Genomic DNA, 13,337 nt, shown 5'->3' with positions numbered 1-13,337 from the left:
ACAGATGTGGAATATTTAGCTGCATTATCACATTTTTGTAACATTTTTCAATAGTTTGTATCTCTACTCTGTGAGTACAAAATATGAATACTTTGCATATTTCAATAATATCTATAATCTATCTTCAATGGATTTATCTTCTGAACCAGATACCTCTTTGATAATAAATTTAGAATGGTGTTACCATATACCCCAGAACACTGAAACATCTTGTAATTTATACACAAAACAGCATTGGGGTCTTCTTCAAAATAAAAGGTCTGAGTTTTGAATATGGTTGTACTGACAAACATGCAACTACTACTATTGCCCAGAATAAAATAGATTAGATAGTAGATTACATTTACTCACCAGAACTCACAGAAAATAAGTCATCCATTATGGGACGATATGGTAAAATGAAATTGTATGCCAAGAATACCATTTGGAAAGGGTCTTTGCTTTTATGGAAAAAAGAAAAATGTTAAGAAAAAAATAAAAATAAGAAAAAACCCTCCAAGGTAGCAGCTGCATTTTAATAAAGCCTAATTTAAATTTCTCAGAAAAGGGAATGTCTTGGATTCCTTGACCATTTTCTGCCATTCTTTCTGTGAGTTCAGCACGTTTTTCCGACAGACAAATGGCAAACAATAGAATACAGGAAATGCTGACACATCACACAGTAAAGATGCATGTTGCAATACAGTATATGAGTCAAACCATCCGGACACCAGGGAAATGTGGTGCTGTAAAAGCAGGCAAGGCCGTATGGCCTTTGTGTACTTCAGGCCACTGTTGCATTATTAATAACAAAAGACCAGGGTTCAATTAAATATGTTTTATTATAAGAAAAAATAAATATATTATAAAATTATCTTGGAAACACCAAGGGATAAGTGTATCAGCACTTGAGGGTCTTGAGGGTCTGGACCACGGTTCAAAAAAGCCCTGTTTATACAGAAAATCGTTAGGGAACCATTTCTTACAACCCTTTCTTATATGCTTGTAAAGATAATACCTCCATGCAAGACATATATACAATGAACTCATTCATTTAATTAAACGTCATTTTTGAGGCTCAATTAAATTATAAATTTGCATAATTTAAAGCAATCACAGACAGGCTCATAAGGAAGGCACATTGGGATATCAAAATGGGGTTTTCCGGGGTTCTTCAGCCTTGACCGTGTTTTTCATCGCTATAAATGTATATCTACACGCAAGGCCTAATTAGCTCCATTTCTGTGATTATTTGTAATAGTCGAACAATTATTTATATTATTTATTTATTTTACAATTATTTATACATTATAATCAGTCTTCAAAAAATGTTTATCGATCAAATTTCGGATGAGAGCGACAGGAAACCCATTTTTACAGTGCATATCCTGTGTTGCTGTACCATTAACATATATTCATCGTTTGAATGTGATTTCAACAGCTTAGCAATGGCATAGGCTTATCCATATCGGATTTTATTCACTACAATTTAAACTAGGCTATGGAGATAGCGAGAACGCCACAGTCGGTAGACGCTGGATGCGCGTCAGGGGACCAAGACAGCCAATCTGCTTGTGCGAGAGAACGATTGTAACTCACCAGGTTGTGTCTCGAGCTCTTTCTTTCCCACCAACCCTGCATCTGCTGACTCAGTGCCTTAAAGCTGCTGCTCTCTGTCCACTGGACCACAACTGAAAGACTTGCCTTCATTCCGAAGTGTTACTGCGCCAACAACAGCAATGGCTAAAACCGCAGTTGGTAAGTATATGAAGTAGACTATATGTCTTTATTTCTATGTTTGTGGATGGATATTGGTTGTCTATTAACCCAAAGTCAACGATGGCGTGAGATGCGACGACCTCCTAAGAAAAAAGATGCCCGGGTTTCTGCGTCCATTCAATTTAAGGGAGCGGCCAAAAACTGTCGCAGGAAAAAAGTTTAAACGAAGCGACTGAGCATCTTACAATTAATAGTCACTATAATGTAACAACCTTCGTTTTCATGAACACGGCCGATATAATACCTTGCCAGTATGACACATACAGCAAGATTTGTGTGTTATACAATGAAGTGAGCCGCGATGGAGAATTTGTATTAGGTTGCGTTTTTTTCGCGAGCGAGTATATTCACTGTGTAATTAAATTCGTAATTTAATTGTATAGGCTACGATTATGATGTTGATCATCGTGATGTTGCGATGCTTAAATGACACGCAGAATCGTTTTATTAATAACGGCGCACCTGCCGCTTTTGCCTGCCGTGTGCTTTTACAGCATAATGCAGAGAGACCGCACCCAAGACATTCCGTATCCTCGCGATTTTAAGGCAGTTACATTCCCAGAAGGGTTTTTATTAAGAGAATAGCAGCAATAAACGCACGCGCGCCTGTGTGTCAGTCTAAGGTGTGGGTGGGGTGTGGGTGTGTATGGATATGTGTATGTAGTATTTTTATGCTTTCTATTAGCAAACATAACGGATCGTGCATACTAAAACAAATTTTTCAGATCTTACCCAGATTACTAAATTCATAAATCAAAATTACAGAAATTTATATAATGTCTTGCCTTATTTGATAGTACAGATATTCCACAGGTAATGAGTGGCTGAAAATGAACAAAGGGTATTGCGTTTTTGAAGAAAAAAAAAACGAACGTAGAACGTTTTTTTTGTAGAAAACCATGTGTTTTTGCATATTATAATGACAAATTATGTTGTTATTGTGCTTACACGTTGGAGCAGATTCCATTAGATGAACGAGCAAATAAAATTTTTGTTAGTTTCATGGCCTTGGAGTGAATTGTAGGAAGGCCGGACTACATACTAATTAGCATGATAATTTCTATTCAAGCAATAGACTGAGACTTTGACTCATTATGTTGAATGTGTTTCCTGGCTATAACGACCTTTAGTGTAGTGAATTCTGCACCATTCTGCCCTACACTGAACTGTTCTGGACTTTGTTGTACAATACTTTGGGGTGCTGGGTTGGACTGCGTTTTTCTTTGTTGGACTGTGGAAGACTGTGTATTGTGTGTTGTTCTGTGCCAGACCACATTCCAGACCACATTCATTTGGGATGGGTTTTGTGGTGTTATGCTACTATGGCACGTCTTGAAATCCCTATATAGGTGTGATAGTGCTCCGATGTATTGTGCAAGTACAGCAGGCTTAAAGGCAGGCGGTCAGTAGGACATTAGGCAGGCAAGCCCTGCAGCATGGTGGTCTATGCAGTCAGCCAGTCATTATTAGCAGTCTGGTGTGGCCAATGAGATCATTGCAGTGTGCAGTGGGTGCAGTTCTGTTATACTTCCTCCTGCTTTTTATGTTAGTGGTGGTGGGGGTAGCAGTGCTGCTTGACCATTGATAAAAGCTTTTGATACAGGAAATGACCAGCTTCCAATAGGCTACATTTTTAGTGCTGCTTGCATCGCACCAATTTGTTTTTAACTTGTTCATAATTATGCTTTGCTGTCTTATGTTACGTTATAATGTATTATATATTGTTCATAATGTATTATATATTGTATTATATATCGTTGAGGTAGTAGCACTATAGACCAGGATTTAAATCACTATGTCTTGTACCTTGTTGTGGACTTGAATGCCCAAAGTGACATTGTTGATACATGCTATAGTAAAGCTACCAGGTCATCGAAGTGTTCTGCTAGTATCTAAAATACCCTTCATCACACACAGAAACTGTCTGGACCCATTTAAAAAATACACTGAAAACTGAAATACTGCAAAAACCCCTGGCAGAGGACAATCCCTTTCAGGTGTTTGATGAAAGGCAGAACACTTTGCTGGTGAATATGGGTGGCTTCATAGAGGCATTGAACTTTTTCTCTAACTGTTGAGAGCCTTCTGAACATTTTCCATGTTCTTTGCTCTGAGATCAGTCAGGAAATAATACAATAAATGCACGACTGAGTTACCATTTAGGCATACTGTATGATGTGATTACTGCTACTTGACACCACATAATCTGTATGTGATCTGTGAAAATGTGTTTCTGTGATCTCTGTGCAAGAGGAAAAACCTCAATTACTTCATGAGGCTACCCCATAGAGATCTGTGGAGAATTTTCATTGAAGTAATACTGCTGAAATTTCAAGTCAACAAAGCAGAGATTCACAGATGTGCTTAGAAACCTGTTGGGATACAAGCAGCGTGTGATGTCATAGCAGTATGAATAAAAAATGGCATTCACGTACCGACTATATGAGTATTCCTTTCAGCATGTGAACCTTTCACTTGACAGGATTTTAATTGCAAGATCTACAGACAGATGATGTTGTTTAATTTTTGCAGCATACAAAGAGAAGATGAAGGAGCTGTCAGTTATCTCCCTCATCTGCTCCTGCTTCTACCCTGAAACCCGAAACAAATTGGTTTGTGAATTTGAAGGTAAAGAACCCATTACAATTTTGATGTTTTTCTTTTTTATGTTGTCTGTGCGTAGTTCCCTACAGTTCACATAAAGTTTTTCTGCATCCAGTAATATGAATAGTACTACTGAACAGAAAGAAACTATATATTTCATTCTTTACAAAGTCTGTGCACTAAACCAGTATCTTGTAAAAATTAAATAAGGAACAACATTGTTCTTAGTGTATAAGACATCTAAGTCCAAGTTACTGGAAGGTATTCACGTTAGGAGATTGTTATTGAATTGTACTGTTTCTGCCGAGCTAGGCTCTCATGTTAATGTAACATTTCTTCAGTAAATATACAGCCATAAAAATAATTATGTAAATACATACATAATAATAATCATAATAGCTCCCTCTGGTGACTGGGTCAAGGCATGAACTTATTACTGCAGTGTTCTGATTATTGTATACATATTTATTACAATGAATTACATGGTTTTCTCTGTTTGCTGTTTCTGTCTGCTTGTTTCCTGCACAGACATGGAGGTGAAGCCCATTAATAAGAGAGCCTCAGGCCAAGCCTTCGAGGTGATCCTGAAGTCACCCTCCCCAGTGTCGGACTCAGCTCACAGCATCCCCTCCCCCCCCAAAAAGAAGGACGTCTCTCTGGGGGACATCCAGAAGAAGCTGGAGGCTGCTGAGGACCGAAGGAGAGTGAGTGTCCAATGCTGCATCTTCAGCACAGACACATGCTCTCATCTTCAGCACAGACACATGCTCCCTTCTTCATCACAGACACGTGCTCCCATCTTCATCACAGACACGTGCTCCCATCTTCATCACAGACACGTGCTCTCACATGCTGGACAGGGAAGGGCTTGGCTGGTTATACCATGTCTTTGTATACGTTATTCTTGGAAAGGCCTTTAACTTCTTACTCCCTCTTCACTAAAATGGTTTCTGTGGGATTCATTCTCCATACCTGCTTCAATGAGATTGACCATATTCACCAATACTTAAGGTGACATGTTATGGTATTTTCAGAGAATGGTCCTAGAATACCTACAAGTAAATAGTTAATTGTGCTATGTAACCCCCCCACCCCCACTCCAGTCCCAGGAGGCACACCTTCTGAAGTCGCTGGCAGAGAAACGCGAGCATGAGCGGGACGTCCTGCTCAGGGCCATGGAGGAGAACAACAACTTCAGCAAGATGGCAGAGGAGAAGCTGGCCATGAAGATGGAGCACATTGAGGAGAACCGCCAGGCTTACCTGGCAGCCATGATGGAGCGCCTGCAGGAGAAGGTACTCAGTAGGGTCAGTAGGGCCCTTGTTAGTAGTGCAGAGTGAGTGTTGCTTTGTTTAACCCAAAAGGAGTACTGCTATTCATATCTTGTTTGTATGAACTAAACGTAGTTTTGCTATGGAGAGCATTTTTAAAAATCATTTTATACAAATCAGTGATCAATGCCTCAATGAAGCTTCAGCCATTACAGGATTAATAAAACCTAGCATTCCGATCACTGGTTGCCCAGCAATACCAGAATATAAAAGGTTGTCCCTGTAAAGGCATGTAAGGTCATTTTCAAACAAAGTAGGGAACGTGTACAACCGCCAGTCCCTTCTGTCTAAACCTCTCTATTTGATACTCCTGTGCCAGAAAGGAGTGCACGCCATTATCCCGATTTGTTCCCTGCTTTAATTTTAATGAAACGCCATCTCTCCTGTTTCTAGCTGCTCTGTGGCATCACTACAGGCTACTGGAATTAACTTCCCCTGACTGAACTCCAGGCTGATTAATTGAGAATGAGAGGCCAATGGTCTGCAGTTTCTTCTCTGGTGGTATCATTCATAAATGAATATATTTTTGTTGTGCTTCCAGGAGAGGCATGCCGCAGTGGTACGCAGGAACAAGGAGCTACGGGAGGAACTGACAGCGTGAGCCTGGTCATCACCGCCTCCACCCCCACCCCTGCACCTAGTCCCTCTCCCACTCCTGCTATTTCATGGTAAAATACAAGCCTTTGGTACCCAGAAGGCAGAGGACAGCACTGCCCCCTCCACGCAGTCAGCATTAATCAAACCAAAAACAACAAAAAACATGCTCCTTCAATGGGAATGATTTGCTTGATTCTAAAGAGAAAAGTAAACTTCAGTATTGTTTTGTAAATACTTATTTTTTGTTATACATATATATATCCGATGCAACAAGAGCATTATTTAATGATTTGATCATGAGGTTCTAAAAAAACTGCAAGAATTTCTCTGGTTACAGGCTTTGGTGTTGTGAATTGGCAGTTAGTTGGCATTTGAGCTGTATTTGATCTGTATTTGATTGAACGTGTCTGTTTCTGTGTCATTGATGCAAAAGGCTGCTGCACTCAGGCTCCAGGTACAGTAGATGTAGGCATCAGGTGTCTGGTTAAGTATGTACAAATCGCTCACTCCTCTCTCTTTCTCTCACACACACACAGACACACACACACGCGCGCGCACACACACACACACACACACACACACACAAACAGAAACACACCACACACAAGATCTCCCCTTCGAACCTCCGGCCATGCACTGGATTTCCTTGCTTGTTTATCAATCACTAGAGGAAAGTGATTTCAAGCCAGTGATGTGTGTCTTGTATGACTTTCCAAGACCCTCTCTGGCTTTCTGATTTGTCAGTCAATATGGACATATTCCTTAGCACCAGTTCATTGGCAACTGTGTTTGTACTTTTAAACTGCATATGCGATCAGCATTTAACTGCAAATATTCTTATATATATATCCCCAGAACACGTGGATTTGTGTATGTTCCATCCTTAGTATCAGGTCTATGTAATTTTACTGTGAATACAAGGTAAGGTGAGCACAAAGTAAAAAATTAAGGTGAATTACAATAAGCAGTATTTAAAGCATTATTTATAAAATGTAGGATGGATACCCAACAGCACACCCATACTCTTTTCCAATAGCAGTTCTACAGTGCTATAGTCAAAACAGAACTAAAGTACAGTATGACGTCTTTGCTTGCGCAATGTCCTGTTAAACCCTTTAATTGTACGTATGTTTGTGTGTATGTGTGTATGTTTGTCTGAGGATCATGTATCCTATATCTTTGGACACCAAATGGGGGTTGGTGCAGTGTTGTACCTCCAATACACTTCAAAACATACTGTTGAATTTGTCGAAAGAATCTGTTTGCCTGCATCATCCGCCTCCTGTTTGTGTATCCCCACCCCCTTTCCCCACCTGTATATCTCTGTGAGCAAGCTATGGTGAATAAAGGTCTAGGGTTCTGTGAAGGAGAATGAGGCTGTTGGTGTTCATTTGTATGTTCTTGGGTCGCTGAGAGGCCAGTCTTTTCATGATTGATTCTGACATTAATACCAAGGTTAATAAATGTGTAATTATATTATATTACAAGACTTCCTCAAACAGAAAAAAAAAGTTTGAAGTTGATGCCAGTGCTCCATTCATGAATGCAATTCTAACACTAACCAGTAGGTGGTGTACGAAATTCTAAAAAATCAATGCTGCAGCACCAAAAACAAAATTTGTCAGAATGTGGATTACTGCATTTCCAGTAGATTATTCTATTTAGCCACAGATTAACTCCTGTTGGATTGTGTTTGATTTTAATAAACAAATTTAAAAAACCACACATTGCTTTCATTTCTCCCATTTATTTAACCATTTGTGGGAAATAAATGGGGGCAATAAAAGCAGTGTGAAGTGTTCTCTTCAGCCTATTTATTCTATTAGTTTTTGGATGCAAGCACTCACAAAAAATGTGCATGGGCATTTTGTCTTTCTGCATAGTTTGAAACCATTTGCAAACGTTTAAATGGGACCGTGAGAGGCTGTTTGGAAGAGATATGAGGTGGGGGGTGACAAATGAGTAAATACAGCAGAAGAAGAGAACGAGCGCCTAGGATACCGCGCGCGAGCGATGATCCATCAACGGACGTGAATGGCGGGACGAACGAGAGCGGCTGACCCGTGTGCCCACTCCTTGCCCTCTGTTCCCACCAGGCCTGGCCAGCCCACAGCACAGGGCTAGCCCACCATTGTTCAGGATTTCCTCTGGTTTCTAATAGTTTCCTGGACACACACATAAGCCCACAGAGTCCTGTGGTTATGTTTGAAGTCTAAAAGGCTCCTTTTCTATAGCCCATTGAGACACTCAGTCACCCTTTACCAATACTGTATTTATACACTATTGTATTGTACACAATAGGGTTTTTAACACATTACATCACTATGAAGCTACCAGCACAAAAGCCATATCTGTGAGTAAAGTTGTTTTAAATTTAGGCTTACTTATGAATAAAATGAAAGAATGGTTTTATGTTTATTGGATTTAAAAGTTTCGCTTCACACTAATCCAACATAACTCAAACTTGCTCACATCCCTGACAAACAACCCACATGTCTAGATGTAAAGTGAAATAAATGAAAGCACACCACCTAAAGCACACCACCTAAAAACATCAAAGACAAGCAAAAGCTAACTTCAACCTTAAGAAAGGGGGAAGAAAAACAATAAAGGATGTCAAACAAAGCTGTTAATTTACTGAGACATCATAGACCACAATGAGCGCAGTAATGCCATGTACAAACCTGCACTACCTCCGATTAATTTATCTACTTATCTTTACCTGCTGCTAGCCTCAAGTTATCCTGGAAACCAAATGACTTTTGCAAGCTCTCTTTACAAATATAATGCAAAAACATGGTTCCCTATGTAACAAATGAGCAATAATTCCCATCATCCACAGCAGCCCATCATTAAGGAGTCCACCTATAGAACAACTCTTAACACACAGTAAGTGGCAGCTGGTGCATCCTACCATTGTGTGTGTTTGTGTGTGGTAATACTGCATAATCTAGTTACCACTTTAATTCCATTAAAAGGTTAGTAATGGGGCAGGGATATAAAGACTTACCTGTTGTTATAAATAAAAACCTTTCCATCGCAACAATAAATGACCACATTGAGGAAAGGAGAGTGGGCTTCATATTTTAAAAATGGCAGCTTGAGTGGAATAAGGACTGATCAATGGCACATTTTAGGTACCCACTGACTCCTCGTTTTCATGGACTTGGAAGACACAAAATAAATATGTTCAAAAGTAGTTTGGACTTACAAGTCCCAGATCTGCCAGCAGTGACAATTTTCCACAATTCACTCAAATGGCAAAAAAAGACACAAAGTGGTAAGTAAAAGGCAACTTCATTTAATATGAAAAACACAGGGAGGACAGATCTTTACCACACAAATTCAATATCAGAGGAAAAACTGAACACTTAATTCTAGCTGCAGTCCCTATCTGAGGGCACTAAAAAAGGATGGCAATATTCCCCATCGCCCCCTTGAAAAACGACAAGAAAAATACAAAGAAAAACAAACAAAAAACAAAACAAATAACGGATTCCCATGCATCAGTCTTTGCCCCTGTACATGTCACTGTTCCATTACATTCATGGAGGCCCAGCTCAGCTGGGGCCCTCGTGGTGCCAGGGCAAGAGTTCAGAAGGCCCCTATCTCTGTTCCCCAGGGTCTGTACGGCTTCCCCAGGCCGGAGGGCGGGGCACTGGGCGAGAGCAGCGGAAACGCACTGAAGGAGAGAGGGAATGCAGGGAGGGAGGACACCAGAGGCGGGGTCAGTTTGCTGGAGCCAGCGGTGGTGACAGGCAGGCTGGAGCTGACGGTGCCCTTTAAGGGGGCCCTCAGGGGCACGGGCTCAGTGTGTGATGGGCCACTGAGCCTGCTGGGAGCAGGGGACTCCGTCGGCGAGGATGACGAGGTAGGGGCAGAGGAAGGAGGGCGGGGGCTACCGGGGCGGCAGGGGGCCACCTGCCCTGGCTGTTGCTGCTGTAGGAGGAGGTGGTGCGCCAGGTGGGAGGGGGGTGTCCCAAAAGCAGACCCCCAGGCCAACTGCCCAAGTCCTGAATGTGCCTCCCTCTGGCAGACGTAGCTGTTGAGATGGGAAACCAGTCGGATCCGCAGAGGATCAGCACTGTCCAGCCCCTCCATGAAGCTCAGGTAGCGCGCAGTCTCTGCTAGGCACTCCCGGAATCCCAGGCTGCGGTAATCCATAGCCAGTGCATGGGCGTCAAAGTAACCTGCAGGTCAAAGGTCATAGTCAGTCCACCACAGCGTTTTAGGCTGTATCAGCAAACCAGCAAGAGCAGAAATTCAATCAGTACTAGTACAAGTATAATTATCCTCCACCGTGTAAGATCTGGATTTTGGTACAATATCCAAACTTATTGACGCTGCCAAACAATCTTTATTCATATTTCTTGTTTTCTTCATGAATCTTCACAAATCCTGGCATTTTCTAACCATACTTCATGTGAATAGGGCAAACCTACTGTGTCAACGAACGATCTCCCTTCTGAAGCAAGGTAATTCTATTTAGTTTGGAATAAACCAGCCAATTCAGGAAGTTCGTCAAATGCTTTAATATATGCAAACATGCAATATTTACAAGTGGAATAATAAAACTGCAAAGAAATAATTCGATATTAAAAACATAGGCCTACTTCAAAATTAGCTTTGAGGCTAATGTTCTGCTAAATGAGTCATGCAGTTTGCAAATACAAATGTTCATTGTTGTGCAATACACAGCATGCATTATAACAAACATTAATAATTACACGATACAGATATTTAACAAACCTACCTTTTCCACTCGCAGCATGAAGCATCTTCAGGTGATCCACAGTCATCTGCAAAATCTCCGCCTTTTCTAATTTAGCCGAACCCTGGCATGTTCGGAAAATTGAGAAATACGTACAATAATGAATTATCTATAATCGCGTTCATTTCCTGTTCGTGCTTTATCATTTGATATTTTCCTTAACAATAAATATAACTTTGAAAGTTTCTTGCTAAATCACGTCCCGTAACTGAGATGTTTAGCTATTTCTAAGTAAGTATGTTGAAGGACAGACAAAAACTTTAACTGGGATTGAGGCCAGTTGACGAGCCAGGTTTGTCAGACGCGCTTAAATATACCTGTTTCTCAAAAGCGGTTGGAACCAGTCTTCGGAGTTCAGAGAGGCTGTTGTTGATCCGATCACGGCGTCGTTTCTCAATTATCTGTCAAACAGATAACTGGCTTAGTTCAGGAATTAAGAAAACGTATAATAGACTATCGTTAAGTGTACAAACGCAAAAGACAATAAGTGATTTAGCGACAAACATTTGCGCGAAATACTCACTCCTCGTCGTCGTTTCCTTGCTTGAACTTGAGTTGTTGTTGATGGGGAAATTGATCCGTCCAGAGAACCAAAGTTCCTGCAAATATACAAACACTGAGTTTCAGATAGCCGGCTATACATACGCTAAGCTCCGATTTGAATTACCGAAATTGCTAATTGGCTAGCTAACTATATATAATTAAGATAACGTTTGGTTGAAATCGAAGAAACTGTGAACTTTCTCAGTTAGTCTGGATTGTTCAATATATATAAGACTTAAGAAAATGTAACAATTAGCAAAACAAAAATGAAGGTGGCGACGATTGACAGCTAATTTGCCATTCAAAACAAACTTCTTATCTTGCTTATAAAGTGTAATGTAAAGTTTCTTACTCATTTTCATCGGCACTCTCCTTCTCTACCTCGATGTTTTCATCAATCTCGCTGTCCGATGAGCTGTAATCGCGATTTCTTTTCATTTTGTCACGTAGACTTGAACACAGTAACGTTATAGGTTGTTGTGCAGGTCACAACGTCCCACCAAAAAGCTATCTGACAGCCACCAGAACAGTCGTTCAGTTTAAAGACGACCTTGTTTCCCACGATATAATTACTCTTCCATATCGAGAGAAGAGGGGGCGGAGAAGTGGGAAGGCTTTCAACATACAGCCAATACAATAACAGATTCTCGCTTGAAGGACAATGTTAATGAGTACAATCATATTCATCACCATAAGTCCATCTTTTAAAACTATCTTGACGGAAGTCCAATAGGCTTACAGTTTTTGATTGTTACGCCCCAATATCTGTGTTCCTCGAGCGCTGTGGTCGTACGTCCTCGTAGAACAGAGGACTGGTCGGCTGTCAGCACGCGCTGGCCGTGGGAAAGTTCCAACACAGAGCGCTAATAACCAATCAGAAGCGACCGCCGTCTCCTGCTCTGCGTTGGAATGAATGGAGCATTGGTGGGGCGACTAGCGGTCTGCGGGTAAGCGTGTGAACCTGTAATTCAATACTAACTCATCCGACCTAGATCAGTGTATGTGGGGGAAACAATGACGTTTACATTTGATCCACAGCCAGGAACATGCTTGGTGATCAGGGACCAGCTGAAACAAAAGTTATAAAGTTAAATTAAGTTGATGTGTCCTGTAATCACAAAACTCACATTCTCATTTCTTTCTTTACTGACCACAAGGTGAATCTCCTCTACTCACCACTCCTATTCCTATTCTGCTTCACTTTTGTTTGTTTTCTGCTTCACAATATAAGGTCACGCGTTTATGTGAGTACCATAGAACACATGAACACCTAATTGCCGGTTATGGACACAAATTCAACAGTTTTTAGGTTGCCAGGTGATGCTCAAATTCAAACTTTTCTTTTTGCTATAGTCTCCACACTGGTAGGCTATCACTGCGTGCTAAATATCACTGCTTTAAGATTATCTGGCAACGCTTCCAATCATCCATGCAGGTGGGCTTGTATGCCTTTTTTGCCCACAACAGTCATTGCAGTTTAATGTCAACCAGTGATGGTTTTGTTGGAGGATATAACATCAGGGGCTGAACACAGATGCAAAACAGATGCAGATAGTACCTGAGGCTTTCTGGCTGAGCCCAAAGGCTGTAGGTCTCCAAATAGTGGCCCTGTGTGGCCTTTCTTGTCTGGTTGCATTGGTCAGCAGCAATAATCTGAACAGATGCTACGCGTTACTTGGGATCTGCCCAGAGCAAGCATGGCCATTCCAGCAGCCCTCTCCTGTCTTGCACAC

General features: G+C 41.0%; 2 protein-coding genes across 2 annotated transcripts; one reads left to right on the top strand and one right to left on the bottom strand.

The window, feature by feature from the left end:
* The first annotated feature begins 1,516 nt into the window (after positions 1-1,516).
* On the top strand, positions 1,517-7,662 carry LOC135261050 (stathmin-2-like). The gene is made up of 5 exons (XM_064346908.1): positions 1,517-1,737; positions 4,291-4,386; positions 4,891-5,066; positions 5,466-5,657; positions 6,235-7,662. Exons 1-5 carry the CDS (start codon positions 1,719-1,721, stop codon positions 6,292-6,294), a joined length of 543 nt encoding a protein of 180 aa, XP_064202978.1. The 5' UTR covers positions 1,517-1,718; the 3' UTR covers positions 6,295-7,662.
* Positions 7,663-9,571: 1,909 nt separating this feature from the next.
* Positions 9,572-12,385, bottom strand: LOC135261042 (hairy/enhancer-of-split related with YRPW motif protein 1-like). Its single transcript, XM_064346896.1, has 5 exons — positions 11,957-12,385; positions 11,585-11,660; positions 11,379-11,462; positions 11,044-11,125; positions 9,572-10,480 (listed from the first exon to the last, which is right to left on the bottom strand). The coding sequence occupies exons 1-5, from the start codon at positions 12,040-12,042 to the stop codon at positions 9,885-9,887; spliced, it is 924 nt and encodes a 307-aa protein (XP_064202966.1). The 5' UTR covers positions 12,043-12,385; the 3' UTR covers positions 9,572-9,884.
* Between the last annotated feature and the right edge of the window lie 952 nt (positions 12,386-13,337).

The sequence above is a fragment of the Anguilla rostrata genome, chromosome 1 (assembly GCF_018555375.3).
Source record: "Anguilla rostrata isolate EN2019 chromosome 1, ASM1855537v3, whole genome shotgun sequence".
Taxonomy (NCBI): domain Eukaryota; kingdom Metazoa; phylum Chordata; class Actinopteri; order Anguilliformes; family Anguillidae; genus Anguilla; species Anguilla rostrata.
This window is presented reverse-complemented; position numbering and strand designations above follow the sequence as displayed.